At 37.1% G+C, this 21,236-nt stretch overlaps 1 protein-coding gene across 9 annotated transcripts in view; it reads left to right on the top strand.

Moving 5' to 3' along the window:
- GULP1 (GULP PTB domain containing engulfment adaptor 1) overlaps positions 1-21,236 on the top strand; it is a 152,939-nt gene that overhangs the window by 93,945 nt on the left and 37,758 nt on the right. For all 9 annotated transcript variants that reach the window (XM_075093968.1, XM_075093969.1, XM_075093962.1 and 6 more), the window contains one exon: positions 15,625-15,696. In XM_075093968.1, the coding sequence (XP_074950069.1) occupies positions 15,625-15,696 (72 nt within the window). The remainder of the gene's footprint in view (positions 1-15,624; positions 15,697-21,236) is intronic.

Below are 21,236 nucleotides of genomic sequence, written 5' to 3'. Positions count from 1 at the left end.
TGCTTTTGGGAATTAGGCAGTCTGGCAGATTGCTGCATGGCCCATGGCTTTAAGAGGAAAGTTGATGTTGCTCTCTTACTAAGAGGCTTCTACTACCGTAGCAGTTGCTCTAGCTGTCTTTCACATTCAAGTTACGTTTCGTTTAAGCTGCAAAGTGTGAATGCAGTTTAAGGGAAACTATTGTCTTAAAACAATAAAACAAGAAAAGGGCCTAATTTATTCTGCAGGGCCTGAAGAGTGCTTTGTCGATGTGACCATACAAGAAAATGCTGTATGTTGCTGCTTAGTACACTGCTGGTCTCTTGGTTGTAGAGGGCTGCGGTTAGTATTAGGAACGGGATTCTAAAGCTTCTGGAGCACAGGTTGTTGTTGCTAGATTTCTCAGTTTCTTTAGCTATGGGGAAGAATCAGGCCTAGATGTAACTTGAGGCCTTATGTTTTGTTTTACTTTAAGAATGGGATATTATTGCTCTATTTCATCTTGGAATTGGAGGTGCAGAAAGGCTGGGATTTGAAAGTTCTGGAATTCGTATGACTTCTGGATTATGAGGCACAAGGCTTTTTGTAGCCTTTTACTGTAAGGTTTGATCTCCTAGGTATGTGCATTGTTTTGGTTAAGTCTGAAAATCTGCAGCAGAGGATTACATAGTATTGATTTATCTGGCATGGTTTGCAGTTAGGAAGACTTGTGTTGATGACATGATTAACAGACTACACTGGTTAATGACATGATTCCCGAGACCCTTCTGTGCCAGGTACGTTCTTTACATTATACTTGTTGTATAAATTATGATTCTTTCCAGTACACTCTTGGTGTAGAAGACCTGTTTGTTGGAATGTAGGACAGCCACATGTTGAAGCATTAATCCAACATGTTCTGAAAGTACAAGAATATATTTGTGTGTATGTATGATATACAGAAAAGGCAAGTAGAAGTTTTTCTACAGTAGTAATAGCAACTTTCTTTCAAAAGCAGTTCTTCATAATATGGCATTTAGTATCGAACGCATCATTTAAAGCATATTTCTAAAGATACTGTGTTAACTAAAAGTTAAATTAGTCTTTGAGTATAAATCTTCGCTTTACTGTGAAAGATAGTCGGAGTCGTGAGTTCCTCAGCAACGGGCAAGAGCAGGCACCAGTTGACTAACAGGCAGTGAGTGCTATGAACATCCATTCAAAAGAACAAAACTCAGAGGTTTGTCCAAACAGAATTAACAGAACAAAAAAAAGCGTGCAAAGAAAAAGGATGGAATTTCTGAAGACCTTTGGGTCAGCAAAGGTTTACTCAACTCTCCACATCCCTTTCTGTTCCTTCTCTGTTGCTGATATTTATTCCCTTGCCTCTCCTTAAGGCTGCTTGAAACTACCAATTAGCCTCATTAGCATGCCCTCTGGGGATTCTTCCTGAACAGTTATATTTCCATGTCAGCTGTCTGAATGTGAAGTTTCTTAAAGTAGGTTTCTTAGCCTCTGGACCGTCAAGTGAGTGGCGTGTCTGACACTGGAACTAATAGTCTGAAGAGTTCAAACATCTGGATTATTGTACTCGTGGGCTAGGTGGCCCACAGCAGTTTCTACAATGTTCTTGCTTTAAATTAGAATCAGGCCTGCAGATTAATTAACTCCTGATCTCCCATTTTTACTTTTGACAAAGCTGGGTTTACCTGTTTGCTCAGCCTTTGCTATGTTTATGGAGCTACTGCCGCCTTCTTACATCCACTGTTCACCAAAAAGCATTTGGAAACTCTCTGTCCCAAAAACCCTAGAAAAAATAAATAGAACTGAATCACAGAAAATAAGAGAATGACAACTTTTTGAACAGAAACTTCTACAAGGACATACAATCTCACCAACAAAACAAGACTACAGAGATCTGTCCAACAGTCAAGCTGTTCACCATTCAGAAAAGAAAAGTTTCACATATACTGGTCTCCATAAGCACTCATCCTCAAGAAACCATTGGACAAGTTGCCAGCCTCGGTCTCTCGCTTTATTAACTTTAATAAAATAATAGCGTACACTAGTCCGTTGTGGATCCTGAACTGTAATGAATATTTCTCTCAGAAATTCCTCCTTCAGATTATTGTAATTCAGACAGTGTAAAGTCAACCTTGGCCTATTTTGAAAAGCAATTTGAACTTTGATCCTGAGAATTTTAGGTGTAACTTAGTAGAGGAACTAATAATTTCTGGTTTGGGATATAGCAAAGGAAAAATATTTACATGAAGTAATTTGTAGAGCTTTGTTAAAATGTTTTGCATTTTCAGTAGAAACTATTATTGGCCACTAAAAGGCAGAGAGTGATGGGTTACATTGGTCTAAACTTCATGAGGTTTTTTTTCTACTGTATACTTTTTGATAAGTAATATTTTCTTCATTCTGGATCCTTAAGGGAAACAAATCTAGTGAATTCCTGTAGTTTTACAGGTTGTTTTTCAATTTGGTGCTGTAGTATTACTGAAAAGATGGAAAATGTGAAAACAAGGGTATACATCAAATCTTAATGATATGTGTGGAGCCAAAGGTTGCAACTGAAGGAACAGATAACTTGAAGCGAGGACTAAAAATGTCCCAAAGCCTTGTCACTTACTATTGCTGTAGCACTTACGTGCTTCTGAAATGGGAGATACAAGGGAGATGGAGATAAGTAACTCAGCAAATCACAGTAATTAGAGCATTCTGTTAATAAGATTACGTGGGAGGGAAGTCCTGTCTACTCATGAATGTAGGATTATTGATAAAAATCCATTGAAGTCAGGAATGTGTAGGTCTTCCTAAATCAGAATTTAGGGGCCGTATCCCAACTTGCAGTTTATGAGGCTTTGAGGAACTGCAACTATTAAAAGCAAACCCAGTCTCAAAATGAAAAAGCATTCACCAAAATTGCCTGTGCATACTTAATGTTCAAATAAATTTTAAAAGCTTTAAAACTAGGTACAGGGTTTTGGTTTGAATTTTGTTTTGGTTTTAGTTTTTTTTGTGGTTGGGTTCTTTTGGGGGGGAGGGGGTTGGATTTTCTTTTTTTTTTTTCCCCCCCCCCCCACCCTTAACAGATGTCTAAATGATTGTACAAGTGGTCTTGCTTTGGTGTGTGGTCAAGTGAATCCTCCTTACTCCTTTAGTGATGTGTCTCAGGGGGTTGGCATCTTCCCCCTCTTGCTTTTGGGTAACCAGAAAAGGAGGTGGGAAACTTAGACCTCTTCACATGTTTTATTTTCAAAATCAGAGAGGACTCTGTTCATTTTATACTAGTTGTAGCTTTTTAATTGTATTAGCGTGTACTGTTAGAATGATGTGTACAAGGGAGAACGGGGTTGAATGTTTTATATTGATTTTTATCAGTAACACTCAGAGGTACTAATTGAAATTGTGCTGTGCATTTCCAAAAGGTTAGTGTAATTTACCACGGTTCATTAGATCATAAATTCTTTGAAGGTAAGGGCTATCTTTTTGATGTTTTTATACCCTCTAGAATAATGACATAGAGGCTCTAGGTGCTACCCTGATGCAAATAGTCATAGATCAGAATAAATTCAGAATAAGTAAGCAACAGAAGACCTTGGACTTGACTCTCATGAGCTTTCTTCTCAGTTGGAATAATTAAATGATAATGCAGACAACAAACGGGTGAATTATTATCCTCCTTTTAAAGATAGGGAACTGAGGTAATACTGGAGGTTTTCTACCAAGCTGCCCCAAATCTCTGTTCTCAAATCAGATCCCAAATTTTGAATTTTACTTTGAATCCCTTGAGCTCAAAACTAAATGTGTTCTCAATACCTGCTCTGTTAGTATAAAGGTTTATGTTGCTATTTATAGAAGACTAAATCCTTATATAAAGGTTAATTTTACTACTTTAGCACCAGAATATAGGTCTTTTAGTGAAAAGCATATTTTTTTTATGAAATAAGAAATGACAGCCAACATTAGTGTTGGATTAATTGCCATTGTAAAATAATTTCTAAATTACTTTCCAACTCATGTTCTCATAGAACAGTTCATCTGAGATGTACATCTCATCTGCTGATGGATCTTAAGGTCACAATAATAGTGGTTGTATTTCATATCTGATGTTGTCAGGGTCAAGTAGTCACTATTAAACCTTTTTGCAGTTTGCTAAAATAATCTTTAATAAAAAAAAATATCCAGTCCCCTAATTTGTATTGTTTAGAGGGAAAAATATTTTCTATGTTTAGGTAGTGCTCTGCCAATTTGTTTTAAATATCTACAGAATGGTGGCTTAAAGAGGCAGTTCCTTCTGTTCCAAGTATTATTTTAAAAGAAATGGCCCTCATCCAACTAGCTTTTGGAAAAAAACTAACTGATATTCATGAAGTGCCTGAAGGCCAAGTGTTGAATTATGTTGATCACATGTTTTATAGCTGGCTTTCATGTGAGATTATGTGAAGAAAAGACAATTTCTTCTAAAAAAACAGATTAACAGGAGAGAATATAAAGAGTTTCATAAAACACTAATCATCACAGAGAAGACACTTTCAGTTACATGCAGGAAAAGTGAAAGATCCAGTACAGCTAAACCAACGTAAGAACTGCTTTTCTTGTTAAGGCTCATTGCCCATGAAGTACTTGCTTCCAGAATCTGTGATGGAATTGAAGGTGAGGAATTTGGAGTAGGATTTGACTTTTATGCAGACAGGACATTCACAGGTAATGAGGCAGAGGTGTGTTAAGGGGTCTGTTCCCAGTCTTTGAAAGAAAGATTTCCAATATGTTTATGTTATTCCATAAAAATCTTAGATGTGATTCCTGAAGATTCTTTAACAGGTTATCTTACACTGTGGTCACAAGCCTGTGGTAGATGAAAATGCTAATTGCTGTGTTTAAGTGCCACCCATTTAGTCTTAAGCTTCCATATGTTCTGGTACACTTCAGCCTCTGTTCTTCATTTGCTCTTTCAGCTGGTCCCTAGGTGTGCTTTCTTCATGCTATTGCCCCATTTCAGTTCAAATAATCAAAGCACCAAGAACTGGTGCTGATTTCCCTATCCTTTTTCTTTTCCCACATAATACCCACTTTATTCAAAGATACTTTGTCAGAACTTCAAACATGATGCAATTTGGGGGTCGCAGTTACTACTTTGCTTTGTCTCCTGTGTTTTCCTTCTCTGCTGCATGGACCTTCTCTCTGTTTAACTTCCACAGATAGACAGCTGATCTGATTTTTCATTTGACTATCCCAGCCAAATATTCTCTGAAAATTTCTGAGGGTATTTTGTGAATACAGTAACTCAGACATATACAGGTGCCATTTATGTAAAATTAACAATACATTTAAAGTAGTAGATGGAGCTTCAGAAGTAGTTTTTAGGAGCAAAGAAAAAAGACACTTTTAGTTAGAAAACACAGATATTTCCTTGCCCACTTATATCAAAATACTGCTATTAATTTATGTGAATATGGCTCTTATTTTGGTACATTCTTGTAGATTATCCATGTGTTTATGGGTTATACTTTACACATTCACTCAGCATATTTCCACACTGAAGTTGCTTTATGAAGAAAATGTTAGGCTCATTCTTTTTTTTACAAATGTAGTGGTTCTTAGTATAGGAACTACAGTTTAGGAAACAACAACAAAAAAAAAAACCCAAACCACAAACAAACAACAAAGGTAGATCACACTTCATGTTCCTATCCTTTAATACACCTCAGTGCATACATCTGTTCTGTGGTGCCTATTATCTCTCTCATAGGATATATGTATAAATTATTTGCTAAACACAAAAGTAGTTGTTATACTAGAATTGAAAGAGCAGATGATCTTCTGTGGTAATGATAGTTTAAAAGAAAATGTTCAGATTATGTTCAAAATTTGTACTGCCTGAAAAGAGCACCAGAAGTGGTATTAAATTTCCAGGCTGCTAAAGCTTAAAGCGCTAACTCCACACGTTCGTGATTCTCTCTCCAGAATAACTGTTTCCTGGTGCACTGCTTGTCCTCTGTTTGACAGCCAAGTGCTTCTATGAATCAAGAATTAAAACTCGAGCCATTTATCCTAGTCTATAGTGCAGTAAGGCTCACAGTATTGCAAGTCCTGATTCAGAAGAGATGCAATGTCATTAAAATAGTCAATTTTATATTTCGCATTAAACTGGAAAAGGGCTTTAATAAACTGAGAGTAATTGGACAATAGTTATTTGTTCCTATTACTAAGGCTGTTTGTGTTTGAATGAGAATTTTGTTCCTAACTGACTACTTCTGTGTTTTGTCCCGCAGGGAATTCCTGTTTCTGTGTTTATAATGTCATTGCACGTTGCCATGGCAAAAGAGTGTGATACTACAAGTTCAGCGTTATCATGTTAGTCAAGGACAAAGGAGGTAGTAGTTAGTTTAGAGCAAAATAAACTTTATTGACAAAACTGAAAATGCCTGTGGAATTCTATCTCTGCTTTTATAAGATACTCATATTTTCCAGTACAAAAGAGTAACTTCAATACTTTTTTCCATTTGTCTTAATATATATACACTATATATAAAAATCCATCACAGTTTCTTCCACAACTTCATTTACATTGAACAGAGGAAGGCTGTAATAATTTTATGTCCAGCTTCAGTCTGAAGAAGTTATTGCAAGCTGAACGTTCAGAATTGCACAATCCACCTTGAAACTCCACGTGGAAACTCCTGGCTATTCTTGTACATGTTGTTATGAAAGAAGGAATCTGAAGTGTGTGCTCAGATTCATGCCTAACAATGAAGTCATCTGGGAAATACCTCTCTGAAGGAACAGCTGCTTTCTGAAAGACCTCATGGCCTGTTTACTCACATGGCTCAGAGGTGCACCCCTGATTCAGCTGTCTCATTCCATTAAAGAAGTTCTGAGTTAATCAAAATGCTCCAAATTTTAGAAGGCTTCATCTTACTGGTAAAGCAGAACATTTTTGCCAGTTTTGTTAATGAAGATTCGTTTTATCATCAAATACTTGTCAAGTATTTGAAACAAGCTTGTTTCTTCATAAGGGTTTTTTGTTGTTTCAGTAAAGTTTTCATTGTTCTTGGGGAGGTTTTGTTTGATAGGCCGAATATTTGCAACAGGAAAAAAAAACAAGTCAGCAGGACAGATGGAGCTTGATAACACTAAGTTCAAGCTTTAACTTGCTATATTTTGTGAAAAAAGCTGGATAGCCCGCAGAATGCTAATATAGAGCTGGTCAGTACATTCCACAGTTAAAGGAACAGTGGCATTACGAAAACTAGTGGGTTGATCACAGCAGGGCAAAAGAGAGACAGAAATTAGGACAATAGTTTTACATGTCTTGTACAGGGTGTTATAGTGGTAACTCTTAAGAAAGTTGTTGTGAGATTGGGATCTTGATCTTGCTGTTCCTTTAATTGTAGCATTGTACTAGATCGGGTTTTTTTGAAGGGGTGAAGGAGGGGTCTGTCCTTTAGCTTTGTGGGAGCGCTAAAGAAGATAGCTGTAATGTCAGTTTAGGTAGCCTAGTGGGTTTATACAAGTAGGAACAGTGAAAACATTTTTTTTTTTTTTTTTTTTTTTTCCCCCCCACACACAGCAGTGCAGTGGAGTTCCCTCTAGACTTGCCAGTGTTGCTAGTTAGCATCTGCAGAGATTAAGTGGGAGTTAAAGCAAAGGTAGTCTCTGGGTTCTAAAGTTTCTAACAGTACCTTTGACCCCTTAGACCAGCCGTAAACTGTTAGCTCCAGCTAACAAGTCTGCAGAGCAGAGCCAAAGAACTAGTTTTTCCTCATCCAGTTGTTTGAGGTAGAAGTAAGTCTGCATGTAGATATGCTTATTCTCAGCCTGTGGCTAAAATCTGGGGAGCAGTAAGGTGGCTGATAATGGTGTGTGCAACGGGAGAGCAGTGTATGCCCCCCTATCACCACCTCAGCATCATTATAATCGTCAGATTCAGCCTGACAGCTCTTCAGGGCATGATACGGTTTGAGATGTGCTTCTGAAGTGCTGTGTAGATTGATGGACTGGAGAAATACTGGATGTTTTTTTCTTGTACAACTGGTGTTTTCTATAGTGACAATCTTGACAAGATAAGCTTTTTACCTTTTCTGCTTGCTTTCTGTATTTGAGCCTGCTCTTATCTTCCTTGTTTGAGGTACTAGCTCTATCTCTTAACATTATTTTACCTTCAGGATCAGATGCTTTTATGCAAAGAACAGCTTTGGTAGCTGTGTTGCAATCTGGTTTAATTTTGAATATATATCCTTGTTGATAGTCCCCTTAGCATATGACCACACTGATCTCCATGGAGAAGGTCCAAGTTTTGATTATTTACAAAGTGTGTCCTAAATTCTCCTGAAGTTCTGCTTACAAACAAACTGGTTATGTTAATATAAATGTATACCGCTATGGTATTCTCCTTTTTCTGTGCCTTTTAGTTTTTCCCATCTGGCTGTGGCTTAAAATGCAGTGGGACATGAGGAAGAATAACCTGGTTTAATTAATCTCATTCTTTTGCCTTTAATATTACACCAAGCTAAATTTAGCTTACTTGGGCCACACTTCAGGTTTCTTCCCAGTGAGCAGCTATATAATTTCTTTTCTCATCAAATTTAAACATGGGTTAGAAGACAGCTGTAGGCTGGATTAGGACTGCCATACGTCTTCAGTTTCTCAGGCATCTTTACCAGAATGTTTCTAGATATTCCTGCTCCCAGACATTTGGGTTCCTGGCAAGAACCACATCCAGAGCCTCATGAGGTGTACTGCTCCACCGAAATGTCTACACTGTCTATGTCCATCAGCTGTTCAAAGACATGCTAAGATTTAGTTACCAAATTACATCCTTCATCATTTAGTCAGAGCATCAAATTTAAAGACTGACGTGATGGTTTACACATTTGATAGTAAAGAGTTCTTAGTTACTACACCTATAGAGAATAGAAGAAAGTACAAATTAAACCAGTGTGGCTTGTTGAGCGGTTGCTTAAAATTAAGCACAACATGTTTTTTTACATTGCTGCATCAGATTTGCATTAGCAGACCTTTTTTCCTTTATATTTTTAATCACACATTCCTTCATTTTTTGCAAGTAGTACTCGAACACTCCCTCAGAAAAATACATAGAATGTTTTTCCTGGGTCAGAGTCACCATTTGTGCAGAACATTACATGTCAGACAAGCAGGGGATATTCAGGCAATGTGCTGATGTCTGTGGCACTTTTCTCTCTCATACTTTCATGTGACGAGTTTGCTTTCTGCTCTCATTTGAGCAGCAATCATGCCTGGGAGAGGCAGGTTTTTTTAAGGTGTCGTTAGAGAAGTGCTCCCTGAAAGGGAAAAATCCAAACATTTATGTACTCTGGCAAAAACATGTATTGGTAGAGAACCAAGGAAGCTGTTACAGGTGGGAAGCTAGAGTGTAGGTCAAGGAGAGAGAAGGAACCCAAAATAAAGTAGTGTGTATTTTGTAGTCTATGTTGTACTTCTGCTGTTCAATTGGCAGAGAAGACTCAGGCATACAAGGCTGAACAAAAACTGTTCATGTCTTAGGAAGTTATTAACAGCTTAGACATTTGTTCATCTGTTTTCTGCATAGCTTCCAAACTGGCCCCGCTTCTCTTTCATTCTAGTTTTATATTATGTATTTTCATTCTGATGTTATCAGCATGCTGGATACATTTGTCTTCCTTTCATCAGTAAATCAACATCCCTTCGACTTCTGCTATAGAAGGAGCTGATTTGTCAAATGTTGGCAGCAGGTATCCAGCAGTTTTGCATTACTTTTTTCCTTTCTTTATTGTATGAGTTTGGTAAGCACTCTTTTCTTGTAATTGCATTTGAAACTGCATGAAAGAGAACTGTTAATGTGCAGGGATTTCAGAGTAAAAAAGAAATGTGGCACTGTGAAAGATTTTTTTTTTTTTGTTAAAAGATTGAAATGTGATGACAAAAGAAAACAGATGTTGTTTTATTATTAAAATATCCTACACTGCTCTCTACTGGAAGAGTGGAAGTCTACGTTAAAATATTCAAAAATGCACCTAAAACTATTTCTTAGTCCAGTTTTAGGTTTAATGATGATTTTTTTTTTTTTTTTTTTACCCTGGTAAAACTAACTTTTCCAGAGGATAGGTAGGGTTTTTTATATTCCCCCTAAGCTTTGAAGAAAAGCACCTGGATATACTTTGCATATAAAAGCAGTAGAATGTTGAGGGTCAAAATAGTAGCTGACAGGGGGAAGAATTACTAGAGAGTGTCTCGTTAATGGCAAGCTAAAAAAGTGAACTGTTAACCTTAACAATTCACCTGACCTTACTAATGGCTATTGGGCATGTGATAACAGCAATAAACTTGTCACAACTGCAAAGGATTCTGAATGCCCAAAGTTGCCCTACATTTGAGTTGACTTTTAATTGAGCCAGCAAAATGAAAGTAAAAAAGGCTTACCTTTTATTTTAATAGTTTCTCCAGCCAAAGTACAACTATGAAAGCATTTTTAATAATTTCACTATGGAATCGGGCCAAAAATGTGTCTTTCTCAAGATCAGCTCATGGGAAAATTTTCGTTTCCACTATGTTCTGAAAGAAGAGATACTCCCCACAAAGGGTCTGTTTACTAGTTTGTTGTGTAAGACAGCCCTCCTGGCCATTACAGGGCTGAGTTATTCTGCCAGTTGCTGTCAATGATAAAACTTCTGTTTATTCTAATATGATGAAATAGTGTCTGTTAATTCTCTGCAGCTGTACTGTCTTGCAAATCTTTGCATGTGGAGTGAGCACATCTGGTTGCCTGCTAATAATAGATTATAAACAGTTTGATCTGAGGTGTTTGTCTCATATATGGCTGGTCAACAGCTCACTTTCTTAATGGTAAACATCAGTGTGGGAAGAACAAGCCTTAATATACTTCAAAGGAACAGTTGAACTGATTTGACTGATAAGCTCTGTTGACCTCAGAAGTTATTTCTGATTATATACAGCTGCAAGTGAGATCAGAATAAGTCATACATTAGAAAAATAACCTTTCATCAGTTTTGTAGGGAATACGTTTGGAAGAATGGCAGCCTGCAATGAAAAATGTGTAGTAATTTATATGTGAAAAAAATTGCCTTCACTTGCTTTGTTATACAAAATATTAAATGTCATACTCCTTGACTTTCTTAAAGTACCCAACTGACCAGTATGGTTCTGGTGAGCTTCTCATTAGCACTAAACTTAGCAATACGTAAATACTTAAAAAGATAAGTCTAGTGACATGCCTAATTTCATTTTTTTAAATTGGCTTATTATGCATGAAGTACACCAACCTCAAGAATAACCCTTTTACTAGTTGCAAACAGTATATACATCTAACAGTCATATGTAAACATTTTTAATCTGTATTATGTATTTTGATATTAATGAGAACTGAAAACATTAATGCATTTATTAAATTACATATAGGATTAATACTGAATGATCTGAAGGGGAACTGATACATTATTTTCTGCTTCTCTCTTCTGCAATTAAATTAAGCATGGGAGTTGTATTAGCTTGACTCTCAGGAGCAGTTATATTTCATGTTGTTGTTGTTGTTCCTCATCAGCTGGGTCTGCAAGAAGGCCATAGCTGCAGGAGGGAACCTGAAGCAATCAAAGCAATTGCTGACTTCTAAAGTTCCCATCTAGAATTCTGCATCAGTATTGCTTTCTAAAGGAGCCTGATCTTGAAAGGGGAAGTTTCGTATCTACCAATTTTTCTTTGAAATTTTTGTTGCAGAAACTCTTCCACAATTAATATTTATACTATTTATGCCACAGCTGTACTGAATTCCTGATATAACAAATATTTGTCTCCTGTGTTTGTGTGAGAGTTGGTAAGAAAAATCTGCTGAAAAGACCATAATGAAATGTCCGTCTCCCCATTTCATGAGGACAGTGAATTGGCTGTTAATTATTTACTTTAGAAGTCCCGGAGGTGTCAGCACATTCGTTGTGTTAGGGATTATACAAACACAGAGGCCTTTGTCACATTGAGCTTGTCATCTAAAGTCTCAGTTTTGCAAATATATGTATTTGCTTAGCTTAACTATTGCAAGTAATGCCATAGTAATCGGTACGTAATATTGAACAAAATACGGTGATAGGGCAGATCACACAGAGAAGGTACGGAGCAGATGAAAAAGCAAGTAATAAAAAGCCTCCAGTTAATACATTAGCTACATGTTAAACCTATGTTGCATAGTCATTCTTTTGTTATAATTAGAAAAAAAACTTGTCTTGATTTGAAATTTTATTAATATTTTGCCCCAAAATAAATAAGTCTAATGCTTCAGAATTAATAATTCAGAATATTTGCTCTTAATTGCTGTTTTTCTCTTTATTACTCTCTTACCAAAAATAAATACATTAAATGAGAAAGCTTTTGAAGGTCAGGCATGAAATGTGTAAGCAGTTTTAACTGCTGTTAAGAGAGACACAAATATGTATCAGATCTTAGAAATGTAACCCATGGTATGGTCTCGTCATCTCTGATATTAACATTTAAGCTACAAATCTTCTTTGTATTTCTGGATTAGATGCATTTTACTATATTTTACTATGCTGAATAGTTTATTAAGCATAAGCTCTAATACCACATCCATCTCAAAACTGCTGAGAGCAATAGAAATTTCAGTAGTGATGCTTAATGTCAAAACTGATACTCATCTAGAAGACAGCACATTGCAAATGACTGGTGGAATTCTGGTTGGATAACCATAGAATGGTTTGGGTTGGAAGAGACCTTAAAGATCATCCAGTTCCAACCCTTGCCATGGGCAGGGACACCTTCCACTAGACCAGGTTGCTCAAAGCCCCATCCAGCCTGGCCTTGAATATGTCCAGAGATGGGGCATCTGTAACGTCTCTGGGCAGCCTGTTCCAGTGCCTCACCACCCTCATAGTGAAGAATTTCTTCCTTATATCTAATCTAAATCTGCCCCATTTCAGCTGGAAGCCATTACCCCTTGTCCTTTCACTACATGCCCTTGTACAAAGTCCCTCTCCAGCTTCCCTGTAGGCCCCCTTTCAGGTACTGGAAGGCTACTGTAAGGTCTCCCCAAGGCCTTCTCTTCTGCAGGCTAAACAACCCCAACTCTCTCAGCCCATCTTCATAGGAGAGGTGTTCCATCCCTCTGTTCATCTTCATGAAACCTCCTCTGGACTTGCTCCAACAGGTGCATGTCCTTAGGCTGGGGGCTCCAAAGCTGAACACAGCAAAGTTAAATTCCAGAAATATTGATACAAAGCTCATGATGTTTCCATATACTTCGGCCCTTGGTTGTTTATTTCTTTTGTAACTTGTTGAGCAAACTGAATTCATGTGTGTTTGTTCAGGTTTTGCTAACCATTTAAACCTGTCCTTTCAGCAGTTTACCTTCCTGTTCAGAGGTCTGCTTCTCCCTCCCCTCCGTGATCAGAAATGGTAATTACAAATTCAGTGAAATTTAACAGATGCCCCCGTTGTGGCAGAAGCTTAATTTGGTGCTTGTACTTTCTAAGACAGTAATGTGAATTAGCCTGAGGTATAAGCCCCTGGGAAAATAGTATTTATGGATGTTGTTATTCATGGAAAGATTGGTCTGCTGCCGCAGCTTATTGACTACAGTAAAGATACCTTCATCTTTCTTGGACTTTGAGTGAGAGGGAGATGGCTGAGAGGGAAGGGGAGGGGAAATGACTCTTGCTTTTGAGATATCTTTTCCTATCTCAGATCTTGGTTATCTGAATGGAAGTAAGCAAATAAGAAACTCAGGGCAACCCTGTGCCCTTCTGGAGAAGCGACTGCAGGCAAAGCACTGTACCCAGGGCATCTAGAAGTGTACTTGATGCACTTCCACCTGAGGCTTGGCCCTAAATGTGTATCGAGAAGTACCGGGCTGCTTACATTGATAATGTCTCTGGAGCTGTCAGTTTCAAAGCTACACAAATATTAGGAAGCACATGTGGATGAAGTGTGCTCAGTGTCTTCCACTTCACCGTGGGCAGCAGTGACCTGCGTTCTCTGTTCATTGAGCCTCGTCCACACTTGCAGCTCTTATTTCCTGTGTTTGTGCAGGAATCCTGTGCTGTGTATAATGTACCCTGGTCTGCCCACAAACTTTACAGTAAGCCAAGTGTGTAGTGTATAAATATGCTTGTGTACAGATATCTGGTATTATTAGTATTCCCCTTAAATTTTCATCTGTCCTTATCTACTTTCTTTATTGTCTGTTCAAGCATGTGGTTACTTTTTTTTTTTACTCACATGCGCTCACATACATTCACTCACCTTTCCCTTTGTGTCTCTGTCACATGTAGTATCCGTAATGTCCAAGAATCGTTCTTTCTCCATATGCATTGTCTGCAGCTGTCACTTTTCCAGGGAAGAACACACCCTCTATTTAAAGTCAGCAGAGATGTTGCATGAAAGACAAAAAAAATCAATAATAGAGGTTTCTGCTTTGTTATTACAAAACCTTGGTCTCCTAGCTGGAGAATTGTAATAGTTGAGAATCTTGACAGTAGATGTGTGTGGTGTTTTGATTTATACCCTGTTGTATTCAATGGAACATCATATTTGAGAGTCAGTAGCAAATTCCTAATGACACTTAATAATTGGTAGAGCTGTACAGTTTCTTTGCAGGAGTACAGCTTGAGCACATTGACTACTGTAAACATTTTAATTGAAAACTTCAGTGTTACTACGGTCAAAGCATCTGTAGCTTCGCAAATTTAAATTCCTTTTGAAATTGCTAGGGCTTAAAAATTATAGATACCTTTGTGTGCGGTGTCACACAGAAAATTGGGTACTTTAGAGAAAAAAGGGGTTTCTTTTTTCTTGCTAGCACTATTTTGGTATATGCAGGTTCATGGTGTGACTTAAGTCAACTATATCTCAATGTGAAAATCAGGCAATTCAAAATTAATGGAATTATTACGCAGGTGTGGTTCAGTCAGGATTATTGTACCTTTCATAACAGTATAGTAGAAGGCAAGCAAAAACGTACAGAAAAAGGTGAAGGTATTTCAGTACACAAATGAAGAAATTGTAAGGTCCCATTGAAGTGTCATGCTTTCTATATTAACAGGTGTGTGTTTGGTTTTCATTAGAACCTTACTTGGTAAAAATATGATCTCTAGTGGAAATTCTGTGAATATGAGCCTTATTTTTATGTAGGTTGGAGCCTAGTTCCTTTAAATCTATTAAACTACAGTACCAAGCAGGTCTGAGAGCAAAATCAGGCCTTTTTAATTTATATTGCATCACTGTATGAAAGTTTTAGTAACATAGTCCAAACCATTGGCTCATGTTGATTCATGGGGAGTATCTTTCATCAGGGTTGGGTTTTGTTTTCATTTTTTTGTTATTTTCGAAAGGTGGTATATTACCAAAATGACAATTTCCCAGTGGAAAAAGGTGCTTAACCTCTAATTTACACACTTGTATAGGATTAAGATAAAATGCTTTTTAAAAGCTGCTTTTGATAACTCTTTTGTCTAATTAGAATTTAATTCATGTTATTCTCTTGATTAAAAATAGCTACATGAAGGTTTATTTATCAGCTATTGAAATTATTTTCTTTCCAAAGCGTTACTTGGAAATAATTGGAATACAAGATTACATGAGTCAATTATGCCTTCTAATGCGTAACTTATTTCTCACAAATTACAATCTTTTCAGTTTCTTGGCAGTACAGAAGTGGAGCAGCCCAAAGGCACAGAAGTTGTAAGAGATGCTGTCAGAAAATTAAAGGTAAGAAAACATTTTAATGAAATACAAATGGAATGTATTCTTAATGTGTTTTCACAGGTAACACATTTTGTAAGTGTTTTTAGGTAAATTCATTGGTTCTAGAAGTAGTCACTTTTACTAATCTCTTCACTGGTGTGGAGGCACTTCCCTGTTGGTGTCCATATTATCAAATGTTCTGTTGTATGTATAGTTAGTTGTCTCCTAGATTACACATTTATAATGTAAAGTTTGTTACCTTAATGGATAATGATTGTTGTTTGGAAACTTCAGGACTTCATTAATCCTAACTTAGGAAGCACCAGTTTGTTTTAGCTGCCATCTTCACTTTATGGCTATTGAATGCCTCTAATTATGGCACTCCAAATGTGTTGTCAGAGAATTTAAGAAAATTAACCCTTTCTTGACCAAATAACTAATGACTTTAGAAACGCTTGCCCTGCATTTCTCTGGGCTGTGCAGGGCTTCCTATGAGCCCCAGTTAGGTAAGTTGCCCCTTACTGCAAAACACAGAGTACCCACCCACTTAAGGTAAGCTGTTGGTGCCAGAGAACAGGAATAAGAATGTCAAACCGCACCGTAAATGGGCTGTGATAGCTCCATGGGTACTGGCTGTCCCTGACTGCTCTTCATCTGAAGCTAATGTGTCTGACCCATGTAAACTGTTTGACTGGAGGTGAAGGTTTATGACACTGTCGTGAATGTCGTTCACCCTCCAGCTGTGCTAGTTGGTGATATATCTGGAAATAGAGCTGTAGTGATAGAATAGAGTTTACAAACCAGTATAAAACTGTTTATGATAAGGGACATGGCTGCCTTGTCCTCTAGATCTTCATGTTTCATTGAATAACGTCTGTGTGCACAAACACCGATCAAAAACACAAAAATCATATGTTTACAATTTCTTCTTGGTTATATGTTCTTGAGTACTGAGGGGTTTAGTAGACAGCTGGAAAGCATCCTAATGCAATGACCAGAGAGACAAGAAAATGAGGTGTGTTCCTGGTATGCTAATGTTCTTTGGTTTTAGCCTTAATGCATTACCACTTACTAGCTATTGACTTGTGGAGGGTTGCTAACTGATAACATGGCTTTGACTTGACTGTTTGAATGACAGCTAATATGCCTAAAGCTCTTCAAATGCTGTGAGTCATGGCAGGGAATGCTGATTTGATTTGTCTGCTAAGTCACGTTGCAGGGGAATTGCACTGTTTCATGCTTAGCTGCTTAGAGCTATTGGAGCATTAGTTTATTTAGATGTAAAATTTGTTCTGCCTGCTATTGTACTTTCTGTAACTTTTTTGTAGGGTTTTCAGTATTCATTTAAACAGAAGTTCCTCAGAAATGGACAGAAAATTTTGGGAATCAATACTGAAAAACTTGATTCTGTGTTATTACTATAATTAAAAAAAAAGGAAGAAAGAAGGCATGAAACAGTGTTAATGTAGCTCAGCTTTTAAGGCTGAGGTTTCCCATGAGACATCTTTACAAGATTGATTAGATCAGTAACTGTGTTAAGGTATTGAAACAGAAGTTCTTTTGCCATTATTTTTGCTCTACCAAAATAGTACAGCTGCCTTTAAACATGAGCTTAGTCAATTCTTAGAACGTTTTATGCCAAAAAGATTTACTCTGCTGCGGTTCATCAGAGACATTATCGCCTAGCTGTTTTCAAGTGTTTTAGGCTAATGTAAATATGACCCTTTTTTTAACCATTGCAACATTCTACCAGTGGAAACAAAATGTATGGGTTTGCATGCTTCTCGTGCAGTTTACAGATAATACTGGAGTGAAGCCTGTTATGTTAGATGCTTTGTGTTTATAAAATTGCATTACCCTAAGCAAAGTTAATTCTGTGCAGAAATCTGTCAAGATAATATCCTGCTATAGAGAAGTCTTGATTCTATTTTAATGATGTTTTATCAGACAACTCCTAAGTAAAACAGCTGCTAAGTGTCACTGTCTCACTGGTGGAACTCCAGGCTAACCTGGGCTGTCACTGATCGCTTTTGGTGGGTTAGATTGTATGGCTTGGTACCTTAAAACAGTTTGCTGTGAAAGCAGGTCCAAAAAGGATTTCACATAACCGTTCTCTGAAGTGTAGGAAGACCCATAACTATTTTATTTTCTTTGGAAAAAAATTGTCAGCCTAGGACTAAAATTTAAAAGTAGAATTTTTTTTTTATGTGGTATCATTAGAGTATAACTTTTTACATGTGTTCCCTAAATAAACTGTCTTGGAGATGTGTGTCTGAATTGTTCCTGCCAGAATTACACTATTTTCTTCAAGCTTGGACGTTTGGACCTTAGATGTCAAGTATTACATGGAATATTATATGATCACAGGTTTATTAGAAGAATCACAAATTAAAGATAACTTTTGGAAAAACTTGAAAAATCTTGGAACAGAATTCAGAGAGCAATAAAGAGGGGTTTTTTAATGTTTGGAACAATCCTTAATTATTTGAATACTCATTTCAACATTGATTTATGTTATGCATCTGAATTCTTTGAAGAGAAGCCTGGAGTTACCCAGTCCTGTGCCCCCTGCTCTAGGTGTCCCTGCTCAAGCAGGGAGGTTGGACAAGATGATCTCCAGAGGTCCCTTCCAACCCCTACCAGTCTGTGATTCTGTGACTCTGTTGCTGGATTTTATTACGAACCACACATCTCTAGCTTGTTTTTAGAAAATGTTAATTAAACATTTTAAACCAGTGAAAACATCTTGAAAAGCAATGTCTTATTGAAAGAAAACATATATAGTGGCTTTTTGGAATAGGAGAGGTTTTGAAAGATATGCCGCTTATGATGCTATGGGGTGGGTTTTTTTATTATTATATGGATTTGCTTTTAATCACAAAGTTGTTAGACCTAATTTGTTTTTAATGAAAATTAATAGCTAGCAGAAAAACAGCTGACTTAATATTTGGAGCTATTTTTACGACTGGCATGCATCGCACTAATATCCTTTTGAAGTCACGTGCTTATAGTGATATATAGACCATGAAATACTGTCGCTGTAAACTATTTTTCTTAAGCCGTCATGTCATCAAACTGTGTCAGAGTAGACATTTGATATATGGCTTTTTACTTCCTTAGATCAAAAGCTCTTAACTCGTACAGCACAAAGACTTCATTTACCAAACAAAACTGTAGCATGCCATTCCATGAACTTAATTTTACCAGCAGGTGGAGCTGATGTTCTACAGTAAAGTACAGTAACTTGGAGGAAATTTTTCTTGACGCTTCAGTGTACTTGTTTTATCCCAAATACTACTGGTACATTTTCTAAACACTTGACAGTTTTGCTGGGTCAGCTGCACTTTGAATATACAGTTTCCTCAAGCATCTCTATTTAATTTTTCTAGAGGGTGGTCCACTTGGTTTTATCTAGTTGGGATTTCCCTTCGTGTTTTCAAATTTCTTGGAGATATACTGCAGGAGAAAGAAGGAAGTTGGACACAAATGTTTTCAAACATGTATTTTTATTTCTAAGATAAGGTGAACTGTTCTCATAGTTTGTTACAAAAATAATTTTCCTTCTAGCTTTCTAGTCAAAGTAATTTCACAAATGAAATAAAAACTAAGGAAAACGGTACCAAGATGTTGTATCAGAACATGCCTACATTGTTCAAATGTGTATATGTTGTCAAATCACGTTTTAATTTATAAGGTGAAATGATTACTTCCCTTGATTAATGAAGGGTATAACTCCCAAATCAGACTGTAGGAATGAATTTGGTGCTTCTCAAAAAGTACTTAAAGGGTTGCCAAAGGGTAGAACAGGTGGAAAGATCAGCATAACTAGATCACTAGTAAGAAAACGGTGGAGGGGTGTTAGGGAGAAACCAAAAGTAAACACATGAGTTCAGGGCTGTTCTTTATACAGTCTTAAAAAGGATGTTTTTGTGAGGACTAAACTTAAGGCTGTTCTCTTACTCAAATTCCAACTCACTCTCCTTTTCTGCTCCTCTTTTCTTCTGTAAGCAGAGATGACCAGAGATAATGTAAATAGATTTAATCCCTTTGAAGCCACTTGAAATATTGTTCATCAGCTCCTTGACCCATAAGGGTACACAAAGTGAAGAGTGCTCTTCCACACACCTCCACACGTGTTGTGATGCTGTTTTGCTGCTGCCCTTAAAGGACTATCAGTGGATATTGTTCTGAGCTCCCTTTTTTAGTTAAAGCTGAGTTTAATTTGTTGTTGAAAGTAGAGAGGAGGGTGGAATACAGAAAACCTTTTAATATTGGGATAAGGAGGTTTCCAGTCAAGCCTTACAGCCATGACTGTTCTCTTTGAAGTCCTGGAGAAAGCAAAATGTGTGGTTAGGGACCGTCCAGGGACAGCCTGAAGACCAAAGCAGATCAGATGAGAGGACTTGAAAAAGAGAATACGTGTTTACCCTCTCTCAGAAAATCACAACAAAACAAAACCAAACAAAAAAAACCACCACCAAAACCCCAGCAAACCCCTGAAACCACCAAATAATCGAAAAATCGCCCCCCAAACAACAACAAAAAACCCCCAATGCCCCCCACCCCCCAAAAAAACCCAAAACAACCCAAAAAAACTGAAACAAAACAAACTTTCAGAGAATGAGAGATGGAAAATAAACTGTACTGCATTGTCTTCTATGCTGTGGTTAATCAAGCAGTAGCCTTCCTCTCAGTCCAGCGTGTGTTTGGAAAATAAAATACAATATGTTCCCTAGAAATGGATATCTGAGACAGATTTTCCCTACCTAGCTGATTATTGAGGGTTTCAAGTTTGCCTATCTGTAGCCTTTCCATCCTTTTCTTCTTCTTCTTTACAGCTATTTTTCACAGGTCATAATTTCATTATACCCACGTAACAAGTGCATGAGAGTTTGGGCCATAACATGACCAAAAAGATTATATGTAGTCACTGCAAAAGAAATAGGGGCTTGGGTTTGTGGTTTTTTTGAGGCATCTTTCTATATAATGAATGTTGTTATGGAAAAAAGAGGAAAAGCATCTTCCCAAAGCCAGGTATAAAACCATGTCTCAGCTTAGACAACTATGTTGCCCTCAGACAGACATCTTGTAAGGTGTCTGCATGAAGTGCAATTTCTGGTATCTCACTGGAAGCCTGTGTAAAATGGAGTTGAACATCTATTCCCTGGGCTGAAGATTAGCACCCAAATCACAAACACATGTACATTTTGATGTTTCAAGGTTGTTTTAAAATAAACTCTTGAATTGTGCAGTTAGGTATAAAAACTAAATAAAAGCACATAGTTTTGATTTGCATAGCTTAAATTGATTTTGATAGAATTTTTTTAAACTATTATTTCTTTAAAGCTCCTGGCTGTTTTTAAAACAGCCCCACCCCACCCCCATATTATTTTTGCTGATGAATCCTCTGATTGCAGCTTGGTAAGACTTAATGCGTAAGCATTTCAAATGTGATTTTAATAAAAGTTTCAAAGCTTGCAATTTTCCCTGCTACTGTAATAAAAGACAAGATATAGGGAAGTTTTTTCTTCTTTATTTTTAAAGCTAAATTAAACCACAGAAAA

This window comes from Phalacrocorax aristotelis, chromosome 5, assembly GCF_949628215.1.
Source record: "Phalacrocorax aristotelis chromosome 5, bGulAri2.1, whole genome shotgun sequence".
Classification (NCBI taxonomy): Eukaryota; Metazoa; Chordata; class Aves; order Suliformes; family Phalacrocoracidae; genus Phalacrocorax; species Phalacrocorax aristotelis.
Note: the sequence above shows the minus strand (reverse complement) of the source record. Positions and strands in the feature narration are given on the sequence as shown.